Source organism: Cuculus canorus, chromosome 5, assembly GCF_017976375.1.
Source record: "Cuculus canorus isolate bCucCan1 chromosome 5, bCucCan1.pri, whole genome shotgun sequence".
NCBI lineage: Eukaryota > Metazoa > Chordata > Aves > Cuculiformes > Cuculidae > Cuculus > Cuculus canorus.
In genome coordinates, this window is record NC_071405.1 from 44,622,261 (window position 1) to 44,638,264 (window position 16,004).

The 16,004-nt window shown below is 42.5% G+C and overlaps 1 protein-coding gene across 2 annotated transcripts in view; it reads right to left on the reverse strand.

Moving 5' to 3' along the window:
• LRRC56 (leucine rich repeat containing 56) overlaps window positions 1-16,004 on the reverse strand; it is a 75,161-nt gene that overhangs the window by 52,035 nt on the left and 7,122 nt on the right. For both annotated transcript variants that reach the window (XM_054068256.1, XM_009571943.2), the window contains exon 4: window positions 2,447-2,601. In XM_054068256.1, the coding sequence (XP_053924231.1) occupies window positions 2,447-2,464 (18 nt within the window). In that variant the 5' untranslated portion in view covers window positions 2,465-2,601. The remainder of the gene's footprint in view (window positions 1-2,446; window positions 2,602-16,004) is intronic.

The window sequence follows — 16,004 nt, forward strand, 5'->3', positions numbered from 1 at the left end:
GCAGCTGGAATTTACTATGATGTAATCAGGAAACTACTGTTACAATAATCCACCTCTAATGGTAAAAACAGTTCCTGCTACATTTATGAAATATAAAACATCCTGCAACACACCACCTTATTTTAGCAGCTGCAACTTCTAAAAAGTTGAAAAATAAAAAATAAGACCTGATATTAATGGGAATCTTTCTTTTCCTTATAGGACTAAATGAACTTGTTTGAATCTGTTTTTGTTAAGCAGAAGGAGGTAATGACTACTTCAGTAATGCTACTTTAATATCAAGGGATTAAGTAAAGACTATAAAGAGTATTCATAAATATTCTACTTGTGTGCCCCACTAAAGAAGAAAAGCTTTCACAAGAATGCTGAAATATCACAGAATCATTTAGGTTGAGAAAATATCTTAAGAGGTTCTTCTGCTATCTGTCCTCACTCCCACCCACAATCAGGCTAAGAAAAGCGAAGTAGGGGCTCAGATGTGGGTGGGGTAGTGGTGAGTGAGCAACAGAGGTTATGGAAAAACTACGCTCCAAGGTGCTCAAGGCTTTGCTGCCAGAAGGCTGACAGATAATCTTACCATCATTTCAGTTAGTGGAGGAGACAAGAGTAAGTCCCTCACCATTTTAATAGCCAGGGAAGCTGCATTTAGCTCTTCATGGCCATAAGTTTTTACCCAACAGTGTCCAGATGTTAAATAAGGGAGAAACAAGGCTGCTCTATTTAAAATCCTCCTGTCCTTATGCAGGAGTCCTGTCATGGATAGCTAATACTGAGGTACACAGGAACCATCATATCTGCACTTGTCACGCACACAGATTGTGCCTTAAATGCATATTTCACTGGAGCAGAATACTGGGGAATATAATTAGTTTGGGTAATTCTAACACTACAGTTTTGGCTCTGTTAAATTAAAAAGTATTCAACTATAATGTTATTCTTTTCAACAGGCCTAATTCAGCAATGACTTAAATTGCAGATGCTAGGAATGTTATTGGACATACCAAGAAAGGACACAAACAAAGCAAGGTTTTGCAGAGTCAGCATTTTTTTAAAATCGACAGATGCAGTTTGGAAAACAAGAGAAGTTTCAATGTATGTAAACCCCTTTTCATGTCATGGACACTCATCCATACCCTCCAAGCTCAAAGAGGAAATCTAACTCAGCTATAGTTTCAGGTTCCAATCCTGAAAAGACTCATCCGCATGAACAACTTCACATAGAGCGAGTAGGGGCATGACCCAAGCACAAAGTTCATCACCTGGCTAACCCAAAACAACAGCATCCACCACTATCATTTAAAGTATTAATGAAAGCATTCCCACCAGCCTCCTGCAAATGTGTATTCTTTCCTCTCAACACCTCTGCAAGGTGGTTCACAACCAGGTTGAACATCTCTCTGCTCTCTGTTGTCCCCAAGTTTCAGTCCATTTTATTAAATAATAATAATTTAAAAAAAAATGGCCAGGGTCCACAATCTTTTCCTTGTAACATAGATACACTAGCCTTCATTACGTCTGCCATGGCAAATCTGGTCTTCTGAATTGTATTACAGAAAGTACTTGTGGCCCTACTGATGTAAAATAGAATAGGTTTTGCTCCCAACTGTTTTTCAAACCAACATAAGAATCTACAGGAGGTATATAAAACCCTAGCTATCTTACTAGCAAATTTAAATTATAAGATATATGTAAATTAATTTCTGTGAAAGCTCATTAATTTTCTGATTTAAAAAATAACCTCTTCATAATGCTTCCTGAATAAACATTAAGCCATCCCCATTAGTGGCAAACACAGCAATCACCATGTTATGGTATATTACATAATGCTACTATTTTGCAGCACTACATTTTTACTACTTCAAACTTAAAGAATAAACTTGGGTTTATTTAATTATGTCCCCTAAGGAGCTTCAGTTAGATAAGCACATGTGTTATCATCATAATAAATATCACTCCAGTCCAGTGCTAAACTCGCATTTGGTCTCACCTTGAATCCAAATCCTACTTTTATACATGCACAGGTCCCTCGAGTTGTGTTACAGGCTGATGGCATCCCAGGCCATGGGAACAGCTTGTTCTCTTTTCTGCTGACAGTAGTGTATGATTAAACTAATGAATTGAACTGCCTGTAGGCAGATGTATCCACATATCAATCTTGTGAGAGGTCAGACCTAGAGGAGCGTAGTAATTTTCAGTGTCAAAGCCAAAAGATAAAACACAAGGCCAGAAAAATATCCCAAAGAACCCCTTCCTCCTAAAAAAACCTGTTGATAACATCAACTCTGAGATTCCACATGCCTGAACATTGCATTTCTAATCCAAGTTCTTCCAGGCAAATTCAAATCAGACAAAATAACACAAAGCAGAGAAATACAATGAAATGAGAGAGTAATATTAAAAAGTTCTGAAACATTATCAGTCTTTTGTACATTTGAAATTATTTTACCTTTTCTTCCAATGCCATTGCTGTTCTGTGTCTTCTGTTTCCTATCCCCCTCCTACAGAGATTTTCATTTACTACTCAGAGCTGTTCATCTCAATTTATCTCAAATGATGCAGATACTCATAGTGCAATTTCTTGTTTGATGGCTCCATATCCTGCTAAAACAACATTAAGAACACAATCCTCATGAGAAAAAAAAACAAACCCCAAACAAACCCAGAGACTCTAAGCATTCCACAACTGGTAATAAGAGCACTTTATCCACTCCAGCAGCTGCAGTTCATGCTCAACAGATATTAAAAGCGTAACAGGACACAAAGCAGTACAGCCAAGGAGCTTAATGAAAGTGTAGCTGAAAACAGTTTCCCAAATAGATCACAAGAAGGTGAAGGATTTGGTACAGAAAAATGTATGTATTTGAAAAAAAGCTATTTACTGAACAGTCATTTGCTCAAAGAACAGTAATTTCCTGGGCTGCAGGTTTGAGTTGAACCTACGCAGAGAAAACACCGCCATCGGGCTAGCGAGGGGTAAAAGACTGGAGTCAATATTTTAATACATTTTCACTGTATCACTCATCAGAAAGTTTTGCCTTGTGGAAGCAGTCAGAGTGGAAAAATCACAGGTGAGCAGCAACACTTCCATCGGCAAATAGTGCCTGCGGGAGGCTGGGGCGGGGCGGTCACCTCAGAGCCCCGCGGCCCCGCTCCCGCCCACCCAAGGCCACCGGTGGTGCCGGGGAACCTCTGCCGGGCAGCGGCTCCTGCCCAGGCGGCCCCAGAGCCGCGACACGGAGAGGTGCTAGCGCCAGGTACCAAGGTGCGGAATCGGGCGCGGGGCCGAGCCCGCCGGGGAACGGGCACAGGGTAACGGCGGGGGTCGCTCTGTGCCCTACGAGCACAAACTCCCTCCGGGCTCCACCGCCCCTCGCCTCTGGCCCGGCTGCCGGGGACACCCGTACTGCGGGCGCGAGCGAGCACTGCGCCCGCTGCAGCGACCGTCGCCTGGCAACCGCGCCGCCAGACCGAGGCCCCGCCCTCATCACAACGAGACCACGCCCCCTAACCACGAGGCTCCGCCTCGGTACACAAGGCCCCGCCTCCGGCCCGTGAGGTCCCGCCCCAACCACGAGGCTCGACCCCCACCATGAGGCTCCGCCCCTCTACGAGGCCCCGCCCCCCGTCGCGCCGGCAGGTGGTCCCGTTCCCCTGCTTCCACTGGCCCCGGGTTAGGGCGGTACCTGGAACGGACGGAGCGACGTACCGGAGAGTGCTGCGGGCACTGAGAGGAGACATAGTCTTCCCACTGCCCAGAGAAGGAGGAGGAGGAAAAGGAGGAGAAGAAGGAGGAAGAAGAGCAGGAGGAATATAGACTGGGGATCCGAGGCAGGAAGGAATCCTGGCTGGAAAGAGCAGAACGAGAATGCTTGCAGGGAGAAGAGTGGGAATGTAAACAGCAGGAGCAAAGTGGGGAGAGCAGGAGTGGGAAAGGCATTGAGAACCGGACCCGGATGGGAAATGCAGCAGGACCGAGTGGTGGGTTACCACACAGCTGAAAGAGTCAGGGTGACGGTAGAGAAGGGAGGTTGGGGGCACCTCCCAACTTCTCTTGTGGGCTGATGGATAACTCACACTGCCTGCAGACAGAGAACACCTTCCCTGAGGCAGTTACTCCATTAACTCAAGAATGAGTCAAGTCTGGAAGACCAAAAAATACTGAAACTTGTGATGCCTAATAGGGCCAATTCACAAAAAAAAAAAAAAAAAAACCAAGAAACAAACATTAAAGGGCTAAATTTCCAGGCTGGAGTGGTCAAATATTAAACATGGCAGAATAAAGTTTGTCATAATCTGGATCCAATGGATGTGGTTCAACTTCTGTTGGTGATAAGATCAAACATCTCGTTTGATGCAAGTGCAGCTCTGTGAGATGTTCTTTCCACATTCACCATCTCCTGGCTAGAGATTGCCATGGCATCATTATATTCCTTTTTCATTATTCAACCCTGATATGAATAAAGAATACTCACCAATTTCTGGAGGGGATTCTCCGGGACATCAGAAACTCACAGTGCTGTCAGTGCCAAGTGCATGCCTGGCCAGCATATGGGGTTAACTTCCTGTGGTTTAATGGTTATCATGCATGTGCAGAACCATCTTAACTGACCATGTAAATGGTCCCTACACTCTCTAAACCAAACGTGTTTACTTTCTCTTAAAATGATTGATACAAAAGAGCAAGGGACTAAAGCACAATGCAGTCAGTTTTCACAGCTCTGCTGAAAGGCAGTAATTCATTAAACCAGGTTAATTCAGTCATCCAGACTCCATAAATTAAATTTGCCTCTTCGACCACACGTTACCTGATCTTTTAGATTCATCACTATGTATTAATTCAGACATTGCTCTTATTCTCAGTTGCATTTAGGAGAAATTGACATTTTCACACTTTGTTGGATATAGGATTCATAAATCAGACACCTAGGAAAATGTGATCATGCTCTCGGTGGTCCCACATGAAAAGCCTGCTTTTTCAGGCATTTACTTTCAGAATGGTACCTAGTGTTTTCTTGGGCGCAACCCTTCTCAGTGTTTCTTTTGGGGCAGGAAGGTAGGAGGTCTGCAGGGAAGGTGCAGTCTCCTGCCTGCCATTTAGAAGAGGCTTGAGTTTTGAATACTCAACTTGCATGCGCTCATCCCCTTACACCTCCAATATCCTTTGCAAGGATGTTGGAGAGCAGCACTGCTGGGGGATTGCATCAGCATTTCCATCAGCTGCAACAATGTTAAATTTACTCTAGGGTTTGGAAAATGCTATCTTGGACCACAGGTCAGGAAATGTGTTGACTCCCCTCTTGCAGGGTCTGATGGTTGGTTAATGTCAGAGATGACCAGGGGCCTGATTTTCCAAGGTGATGAGCACATTTAGCTCCACCTGATGTCATTGCAGTCCAGCTGCCCATCCTCACAGGAAAGAAGGCAACGGACCTTGATGTCCTCCAGAAGGTAGTGTGATTCAGTGAAAACATCAAATCAAGCATCTGCCTCCCTGAATTTTATTTCCTACTCTGTTGTTTATCTTCCAGGTAACTAGCTCGAGTCACCTTAACTCAGTTCACCCCCACACCTCTTCTTGGGGCACACTTCCCAAAGTTATCTATGGATTTAGTGTGTCACGTATGCACACATCTGTGTGGTGGTTTACTACTTTTCCTTCTTCTGCTGGAAATATTCTTGTTGTAGCCAACCCAGCCTGTACTATTGGAAACCAATCAAAGAAGAAATGCATCTTTCTATCACTGAGCAAGAACAAAATCTGACATAATTTCAGGGTAAATACAGGAGCTCTATGTCTGCCCTGTTCAGAGATACTGTAACTGTGCTGGCACCATTCCCAGAGCTGAGCTAAGGGAGAAGCCTGTAAATTAATGACTGTGGAGCTGATGTGATCTCTATCCAGGAACCACATTGTACATTTGTAAAGCTTTACAGGACAGAAAAGTTATGTTTCAGTTTTGCCAAGAAATGTTTAAAATTTTTAAATCTTAATATTGATAATTGGCATAACCTGGACCTATTCATAGATATTGGACCCGATTCTGATCTCAGCATCACAGGAACTCCATGAAACACATTAGTCTGGGTTAATTACATTGGTGCTACCCAAATGAATAGTAATCAGGTGAAATTTTCTCTGAAAATCAATGGATAGACATGCTTTTCCCTTGGGGTCTTATCTTACAAAGAGGAGGTATGTCTGTCCTGGTTTTATCGAGTCCCAACAAAGACCCAGTCATCCCAGTCACAAATTAATATTATTGACCAATAGCTAATTGCTGTTGTTGCTTGCATTATTTGTACCATTTACAAATTCCACTGTACAACAACTTCGTAACAGAGGAGCAGAAGGGGTTTTCTGGTCAGAGGAATCTGTTGCAAGTGACCACATCAGAGTCATTTAGATACCTGTAAGTTCTTCTCCTGAAATATTGGTCCAAAGCATCTCTCAGAAGATTATAGATCTCCTAATTTATAGGCTGAAATAATTTATTGTCAAGTTATAACTAATTGTTCTTTTGCCAAATTAGTTTTCAGCTTAAAATAACTCTTCTCCTCTGATGTTTGCATTCCTGATATATTTACAGGGCCTACTGTCATCTCCACTGAATATTTATTTTGCTAAGTCATACAAGCCAACCTCATTACAGACAGACTTGCAACTCTTTTTATTATCCTGGCTTTTCTTTTCCAGCTTTTCTTTCTTGAAGATAGGTCACTAGAACAGTGCCATTTACTCCAGTTTCTCCTTTCTGTGCTATAAACATCTGGTATATCCTGGGGTCACATTATCAAATTTATCACTCATAATCGTCGACTATTAAGATGTGGTTCTTCTCTTCCTTTGTCCTCTTGAGTTGCAAAGACAAGTGGAATGGAAATCCCCACTGTTGTAAAAGGTTTGGTAGGTACGTGACCCTGCCCTTTGTACCACTCCGTTTTATTCTGTTCCTACTACCCCATCCCATTCTTCCTCTGATGATACCCATTAATCATTACCATATGTCATTAGCATGCTTCTGTCTTTTCCAAGGGGGACTAACAGAAATTAGGATTAGCATTGTCCATAAGAACTTTCACTACAAACTATCTGCCAGTCTCATAGTCCCCCTTGCAATATGGTCTCTTATCCCCATTAGCCAGCCCTGGATCACCTTTTTGCCTTGTGTGTATCCTTTTTTCAGCGTAACTTCCAATTTCCTTTGGGACATAGTTCTGAAGGCTGTCCTAAAGTCCCAAACTAGTAGTATTTTTTTCATCTAGAAGACTAGTCCTTTTACCAGAGGGAGATATAATGCACTTTTGGCAAACTCTTGACACATTTCCCCTTGCTTTTCATTATGCTTGCAGTTAAAATTTGTTTTAAAATGTTACATACTGTTAGGGATCAGACTGATGGGTGTGTGCTAGCCTATATCTCCTCTCTCTTGCCTCAGCTTCTTCAGAATTGCCGTGCATTGCACTCTTCTATTGCTGTAGCATCATCCCAAATGTAACAATCTTGTTTAAGATGTTTGTTCAGTACAGAACAGTAAAAACTATTCAGTCCCCAAGTAAAGTGTATTAAACTCCTGGAACTTTGCTTTCTCCCTCATAACTTCAATTTCTGTGCAGTTTTCATTAATTTAAAAGTATTGCTGTAATGAGGTGAGCAGAAGTTCACACATTGCATTAGCGTTCCGCTAACACAACTCTTGTTTGTGAGTGTTTGGCTCTTACTGTTTTGCACTTGAGGCCATTGTAGACAGACAGGTCTAAAATACTTCCAAGCAGTGTGATGAAATATGTGTGTAACCAACAACTCCCAACACATCACCACTGCCAGAACTTCTTCTTGGAGTGCACACAAGCCTCCTCTGTTCTGTCCCACACTGGTCACTCCCTAAACCATACTGTGGATGCGCTAACACAGGGACATTTACTAACAGACCATTCACAGTAATCCTGAGTACCAGACACTGGCAGCTGGCTCATTTCTCAGTTATCAATTGGTTAGTCCCCACACAGTGTACAAGTTAAACTAGTGTTAAAAACACATTTCATTCTATTTCTCCTTAAAAGTCAGTGGAAACACAAATGTGCTGCACTCAACTATGTATTCAGTATTTACTGACTAGCTCCTGGTTTGTGGAAGGCAGATTTTCCAGGTGTGGCTCACAACTTTCTTTTCTAGAGAATTGAGCAGCTGGATGTGTGCCTGTGGTTGTTTGCAGAGGACATTGCTTTCTCCTTTGAGATAGTTGCCTAAAAATATGTCCAGCCCTTGGCAACCTGGAGGCTGAAATATTAAAGACTAGGCAGAAATAGATAGATAGATAGATAGATAGATAGATAGATAGATAGATAGATAGACAGACAAATAAATAAATAAACCATGGGTGTGATCTTAAACCTAATGAAGTTAAAGGAAGTGATTTCAGATTACATCCACCATCGAGACTACAGAGGTGTCAAACTAACTTTAAGGTATTGGCCTTTCCAAAACTACTACCTCCACAAAGACCATATTTATAAAATGTGTTGACTGACAACTGTTGTAATAACTCCTGGTCAGTGATCATTAAAATAAAATCCTTGTTACAGAAGCATGTTTAGCTGCAGTGAGAGTTCAGTGAAACTCCTGCCCGCTGCATGCAAAGAGTACAGCATCCTAAAACGGAGAGTTAAAAACCTTGTTTGTCACAAAGTCAACATTCCAGCAAGGGCAGATCCTGTACCATACCACACACCTATTTTTTGTGATCGTCTGCTTGAATTGTTTCCTCATCATTCATATAGCAGCTGTCTAGGAAATATGTTCAGGGAGTATCCTCGTATTTGCAAGCACAACTTTCTGATATGCCCATTTTTTAACAAGGACGTTAAGCAAACATTTTATCTGCTGAGAAACAGAGGTCCCTGGGACCACCATACCCTGCTGATAAGTCTGGAAACCTTCCTGCTGCTTGGCATGGTGCACAGCCAAGTTGCAGATATATGGGATCCAGGGCTGCTTGTTCTGGAGGTGTACTCCCTGTCACTGCAATGAGCAGGACCAGGGAGCAGGAGGGAAATGGCACTTGGGGACTTGGATAGTTGATCAGGATAGCTGGGGACTAGCACTAATGGCAAAGCTCTGTCTGTATGGAGAGATAGAGGAGAGAAAATAAATAAAACGCAGGAACTAATCTGAGGAATATTTCAACTATGGTCCCTAAAATACCACAGATAAGGAAAGATCTTAGAGCAGGAAATGTCTCCAACTTGAGTATAGCAATATCTAAGTACCTTTCATCCAGCCAATTTGTAATGCTGTTTATGCAGGAACTTTGTATCATCTTCCCTGCTGCAGCATAATATTTGCTTAAGCCTGACATTTAAAAATACATCTGCCACATGGACATAGGCAGGTGACTCTGTACAAACATGCAGACCTCAGCTTGGCCCTTTGATGGGTGCCATCAGGTTGCAGTACAGCTTGTGAAATCAACAGCTACGAGGGTAGATCTGCTTGCACAGTCACTGCACCTAGCATTACAGTTTATGTTACCATCTAGATGTGTATCAACCTGCCTACAGATTGAGCTGCACAAGGGTCTGGGACAGACCTAAGGAACCGTGGGCTCAGTATGGGGCTTGTGCGCACTGCTGCACCAAAGCCAGCTGGTTGATGTCTCACAGCAAGATGCAACTATTGTGTCAACAACGGGGTCACTAATACAAGCTCCAGCAGGCTTCAGATCAAATATCTTTCTTGGAGAGAGGCAATAGGAGTAAGAAGGTATTTTATGTTGAGCCTGAAGCTAAGCTCCCCTTCCCTGGACTATGACCTACAGATGGTGTGAAACATACGCAGACAAAGAGGTCTCTGCTCTTTACGTCTGCCTGGCTCCTTTCCTTAGCTTCAAAAGCTGCCTGTAAGGGTTTGACTTGAGATGATTTGGTGGATACTGTGTGGATGCTGGAGGAAAGAGAAGCCAAAACCAAGGGATCTGTCAGCTAAACTATCTCCTCAGATTTTTAATGCAAACCCTTCATTTCTGTAAATATACTCTGCATGCTGCTATAGATAATGTATGGTTATAAGTGTGATACTGTGAGAAAAGGGTGCAGTACATGAACTAAAATATGTGGTAATAACATCCATGTGATAAATTCATTTATTTCTGCAAACAGGTAATAAATTGCATGTCAGCATAGTAATCCCCATTTATCCCAGTCTTTGACGTTCTCTGCAATATGTCTTCTGTACCTGCACTGCTTTTAACTTCACCAAGTGCCTTAAGCCCTCTGAATTTTGATCATCAGTTCCAACAACTGCAGTGATTAAACTGAAGCCTGAGCCATCCCCATTAATAAAAACTCACCACTTGCCTGTTCTGCAAATCAGATTTCAACAGCACTCCTCTCATCTTCCCCCATGTCTGGCTCTGACAGAAAAAAATATGCAGGAACATTTGCCAGGGTTAATTTTTAACAGTGTCCTCACTGCCACAGCAAATGAAGTCATTTATTATCCAGCAGGCAGCATGCTAACATGCTAGGCAATAACAAATGCTAAAAGAGGTGAGTCGTGAATAAGCAATCAGGCAGAGTTTTACATTCCCACCTGGTGGATAGCTCAACACAAAGGGCCAAGCATGGCATTTTACCCTATGCTTGCATCTTCATCTCAGCGACACCTGGATTCAAGCCATGTGGCCAGCGAGGTTTATTTGCTTTGCAGTCATATGCAAAGCATGTACATAATCAGAGTTTGTATGGCCAGCCTTCCCCTTTACCTGGGAACTCTTATCCTCTAATGAAGGAGGTTAATATTCCTCCTAGGCGGTCATCCCTGCTGCAGAAATGTGTCAGCCCAGGCAATTTGGTCCTAAATAATGCTTTGTGATCTCAGGCAGACTGAATTACCCACTGTAAAACAGGTTTAATGATAGTCAGCATTTTGTCTAGCAAATCTAGGAGGATTACTTCATGTCTGAGATCTCTACATGAGAACTGCTCAGTGGCAGAAAACATTTTACAGAAGTGCTGGAAATTAACACCAGAGCAGGCTGGCTGATCCATGAGCAGGTAGAGATGACACAGAAGCTGTAATGTTCTCATCTCATTGCCCAAGATCCTCAGAAAGGTTGGGATACAGATGACTGACAAACCAGAAATTCTTTTGAATTACTTATTAAGTAGGATTCATGTTTATTTTAGTGCTCTGAATTGCAAAGAGCTGGGCTGCAGAATCTATTTTGCCATCTCTTCAGAGTGAAATGTGGTGGTAGAGTCCTCTCACTCATCACCATTGTATTTTTGCCTCCACAGAGTAGTCCAAAGGCCACTGAAGAAGTCTCTGAGGTAACGCTCAGATCAGACCTTGGTAAGCCAGTGAGACTGTGTTGAACATGCTGTAAGTTCTTCAGCATGTGCTGATCACTGCAGGGAAGCTGGTATACTCCTAAGTCTGATCCTGAAAATAAGGAAGACCTTGACTAAAGAGGCAGCAACTTCCAGTTTAGTCCTCGCTGGAGCACACCAGTGCTGCTTAAATGAGGGAACAAAGCAGTTCTGAAACCATTCTCTCCCTTGTCTGCTATTCCAGAGAAGCAAAAAGGAGAGTAATGTATTACTCTTAATTCACTTTGTGATCATATAAGTCTCCCAAATCCCACTGCCAGTAAACTCTGATGATTAAACAGTTTACTAAAGGGAAACTATAGCTAACAGCTTCTACCCTTATCAAAGTGTATTGCTAATGAGGCTGGGAAATCACTCAGTGTTAAATCCATCTGCAGATTAACATTAACTTACTCATATTTTCATAGCCAGTGGCTAAAATTCCATCAATCACCTGGACTCATGTAACTTTTCTGACTAGTGTTTCCCCAGCTGAAGCCTGCTTACTGGGGGTAGAAAAGACAAAGTTAAGAGTCTGAGGCCAGAGAAGAAATTTACAATGTGTTGATTTGGGCATCTCAGCTCAGGAATCTTGCAGGATGTCAGACTTCAGAAATGTTTAGTGCTAGCATTCTGGAAGCCATCAGACAGCATCTGACTCATTTGAACACACAGAGAGACACTTAAATCACTGCTGAACTCATGAGCACCTGCCTGAAAAGTTACCTGGAAACATGCAATGACCCTGTACCAGTCCTGCAAGATGCAAGTGACTGCAGGCCCTCTTCTGCATTTCACCTCCCCTGGTAGAGAAGCAGCAGAAGAAAGGGGATAATTGGAACTGCAGACAAAAAATGATGCTGGTGGTCCACTTTACACTTTCAGTGCAGGAAATTTCTTTAATGAGGAAGGGGGAACTGCCAGAAAAAAAGAGATTTTGTGTGAAATAGGTGTAGAAGTAACCTGGAGGGATAAACTATGCCACCTCTCTGATTGAAGATATAGTTTCTTCCCTGCAGTGGTGCTCTTGAATGCATTTGCATTGGAGGACCATGCCCTCACCATTACTAAGGGTCTCTCGGGAGAGCCTAGACAGTATAATGACACAAAAGCATAGCCTAAATGTTAGGGAGATCTTCCCATATCTGTCATGAATCTTACTTGATGTGGGCATACCACTATCATCATAAGCTCACAGGGAGCTGTATAATTCAGGATGTCTAGCTCTGACGGCATGTGGCTGCACTGCAGGAAAGTCTACCTTTGCTATAAATAACATGAAGGCTGAGGTCACCAATGGACTTCATTACTACAGATAGCAGTGTGTATTTTAGGTGCTCACTGAAAGCGATGAAGGAAGAGCTGGAAATGTTCCACAAGAGCATCAAAAAGAGGCTGACACAGAGGAAAACAGCTGTCCATAATGGAAAGGGACTAGATAAGCAAGATTCACTAAAGCTGCATACAGTAGAGCACTGGAGACATCAAGAAGCAGAGAGGTGGTGGGAAGGCTTGATTCCATCCTCCTGTTCAGTCTGCAGGGTAGCTGCATTTTATGTGAACACTGCTTTGCATCAACTTTACTTGCTCACAAAGATGTGAACCAAGGTGTACGGCAGCTACTTACAGAGGAAACTCAAAATTTTATGAAGGGCTTGACAGAAGAGAAGAAAAGGCTCAGTGGCTTGAGTTTGAGGAGTAGGGCCGCATGGCAAGGATAATGTGTAGCTACTACATTAAAAAGGAATCAAAGGAAAAGAAACAAGTAGTTTAACTGGGTGAACACAAGTGTCTTTAATTCTGTCCAGTTCTATCACATGCACATTTCTGAATCATGCTGCACAGGACTGCTTTGAACTTTTAGTGAGAAATAGATTTATTTAGCAATTGTTCCTCAGTGCTGAGGGAAAGAAAATAAGCATTAGCTGATGAAGAAATAAGACGATTCTTTCAAAAAGAATCAGAATAACCTAATTGTCTCCTCCAGAACATTTTTGATGATCTGAGATTTCAGTACAAACTCATGTGGTACAGAGAGGTTTTAAACTATACAGATAAATCTGTTGCACATCAGTGAATGCAGAAATGACAGAGACTGCAAGACATCCCTTAGCAACTCCTCTGATTTCCACTCCTGGAAATCTGGCTTCTGCCAGCAAAACTGACAGATGACCCAGAGCATGGTAAGTGATCCAAACTGTCCAATAAAGAAACTGGTAGTATGCAAGCTGTAAAATGTTCAAACTTTTCTGTAGAATCTGAATATGAAAATCAAACAGGGCCTAAATATTGTGAAGCTTTGTTAACAAAAAAATAAGGCTTTCAGCTTCGAAAGACCTGAGTCACTGCTGTATGAAGACAAAGGCAAAAACCTTCCTCAGAGTGCAGTGATCTAAGGATCAGGCTCCAAGGGAATGACTGATGTTCAATTCAAGCTGACAGTTAACAAAAGCTCCTGTACATTTGCCAGCAAACCACTGCCAGGAAAGTCAGTGCGGCTCTCAACTTGCATATTTCTGCATTACCAGACCTCCCACCCTATGTGACCCTTGCTGATCTACACTGACAAGTTCAGCAGAGAGCAGGAGACATGGGACCTCACCAACCCTGGTCACTCTTGGTCAGGTGGGCACATTTCATGAAGGAATCAGTGTCATTTCTAAGTAGCTCAGGCTCTAGACCCACCACATGATCAGCTATAACTCCCAGGAAAAAGCACAAGTCAAAAAGAACATTTGTTGGGGACTTAAGCAAACACACCCAGAAACAAACAAGACGATTTCTGTAGAGGATAGTATGCTTCAGATCAGACCAAAACTAGCAGGCAGTAGTAGAAAGCAACACTGCTTGTGAATACAGTCTCAGAGGTCTAACCTAGATCTCATCTCTCCCTCCGACCAGCAGAATCTGAAGTGCAAACATCCCACCATCCACTCATGTGAAGGTTTCATGTTACTACTACTGCATATCATGTGCAGGGATATATGATTGTTGTTCATTCCTATGGTGCCTCTATAAGGAGACAGACTCAGTGGAAATGGCCAGTCTTTGAATTACATCCTTTTTTTTTTTTTTTTTTTTTTTGCCTGCGTTTGGGTTGTTTTCTTTTTAATAGAAAAAAGGAATGAGCAGTGATCTGTATTTTTAAACTGTGGAACACAGACCTCCTTTCACTTCCAAGCTCTGATTACAAAGCCTTTCCCTTCTGTGATTCCTGAGCATATCATCTGTACAAGCTTCTGGTTTTAGTTCATAACTGACCAAATCCGTTGGCAGCAGAATTCATTAACAGGAATCTTCCTTCCTCTAAGTTTGGTGGAGCTTGGGTCAGGCACCTGGCAAGGTGCTGCTTGCTTTCCTTGCCTATTTCTAAAAGGAAATCCATGATGAGAAAGATCCTGTCCTGGATCAGATAACCCTCTAACCCTCCTAACTGATGCTTTTGCTCTGCCCACCTATATCTTCTGCAATGTTTCAAACGGTTTGGTTTAGAGGCCTAAGCACTCTGTTTAGTAGAATTTAATCCAATCTTAATGCCATTATTTTAAGGATCAAAAATGAAGTGGTCCCACTCACTGGTGGAGATCACTCACTGCTTGGGTCATCTGAAGCAATGTGATGTTTTGGGGGATGATATAGATGAAGATTTTGTGGATTGATTAATTCAGAGGGTTTTTTTTTGTTAAGTGATTATTGCAGGAGATCTCTCTAGTTCAGTTCAGCGTCCATCTTAAAAAACACTGTGAAAACAGGACTGACCAGTCTTCTTTTTTTCCTCTGTGTGGTTTCTCAGTTGGATTTCTGCTTCCAAATCTTAGGTATCTCTGAGAGTCCCAGGCCCTTGGGCTAAAGGTACATGCTTGCAGATTTTTACAGCTGTGATGTGTCTTGTGGCAATGTCTCTGTTGGTATGATCAGGAAGGACTAACTCACAGACTTTTTCTAGTCTCTAGGAGACTGTATTGAATTGTGTTGAATAGTTTTACTACAGTTTCTTTTTAATCAATGACTTTCATTTATCTCATGGTTTCTTTGTGCTGCAGAAAACTCAGATTTTCCCTGTAGTCTTTTCATAGTCAGTCGCTCACAGTATAGCAATTCATTGCTGGGAGTAAACTGTAGCCTTCCATCTCCAGATAGATCTATCTGATACATTAAGAGCTTCTACCAAAGGCTGCTTTCCAAGTCCTGCTATTGTTAGGGCTTGTGATCTAGCAGTATTTTCTCTACAGCCTCACCAAGAAGCTACAACAGCATTGTCAATGAGTCACAGTAACTTTACCTGTAAATACAGTTAAGGCCCCAGGCAGCTCAGAAGGCCGGCCGCTGTTTCTCAATCCTGATACCACTCTACCAACAGTCTATACTTTAACTGGAGACAGTTTTTAACATGGAAAGGGAGAGCACACACTTCATTCCACCCCACAGTTGGAGCTGTGTTACTTGTGGCTTGTATCAATAGCTTAGGGAATTAAGAAACTCAGAATTTTTCTTCCACTTTTCAAGACCATCCTGCAGAAGGCATCTGTTATGCCTGCTCCTTGCACCAGTAGTGTTAGGGCCCACCCTGACTTGCGCAGAACAGCAAGGGTGAAAAGGGTTCTTTTAATATCTGCCCAGCAAATTGGAGACCAACA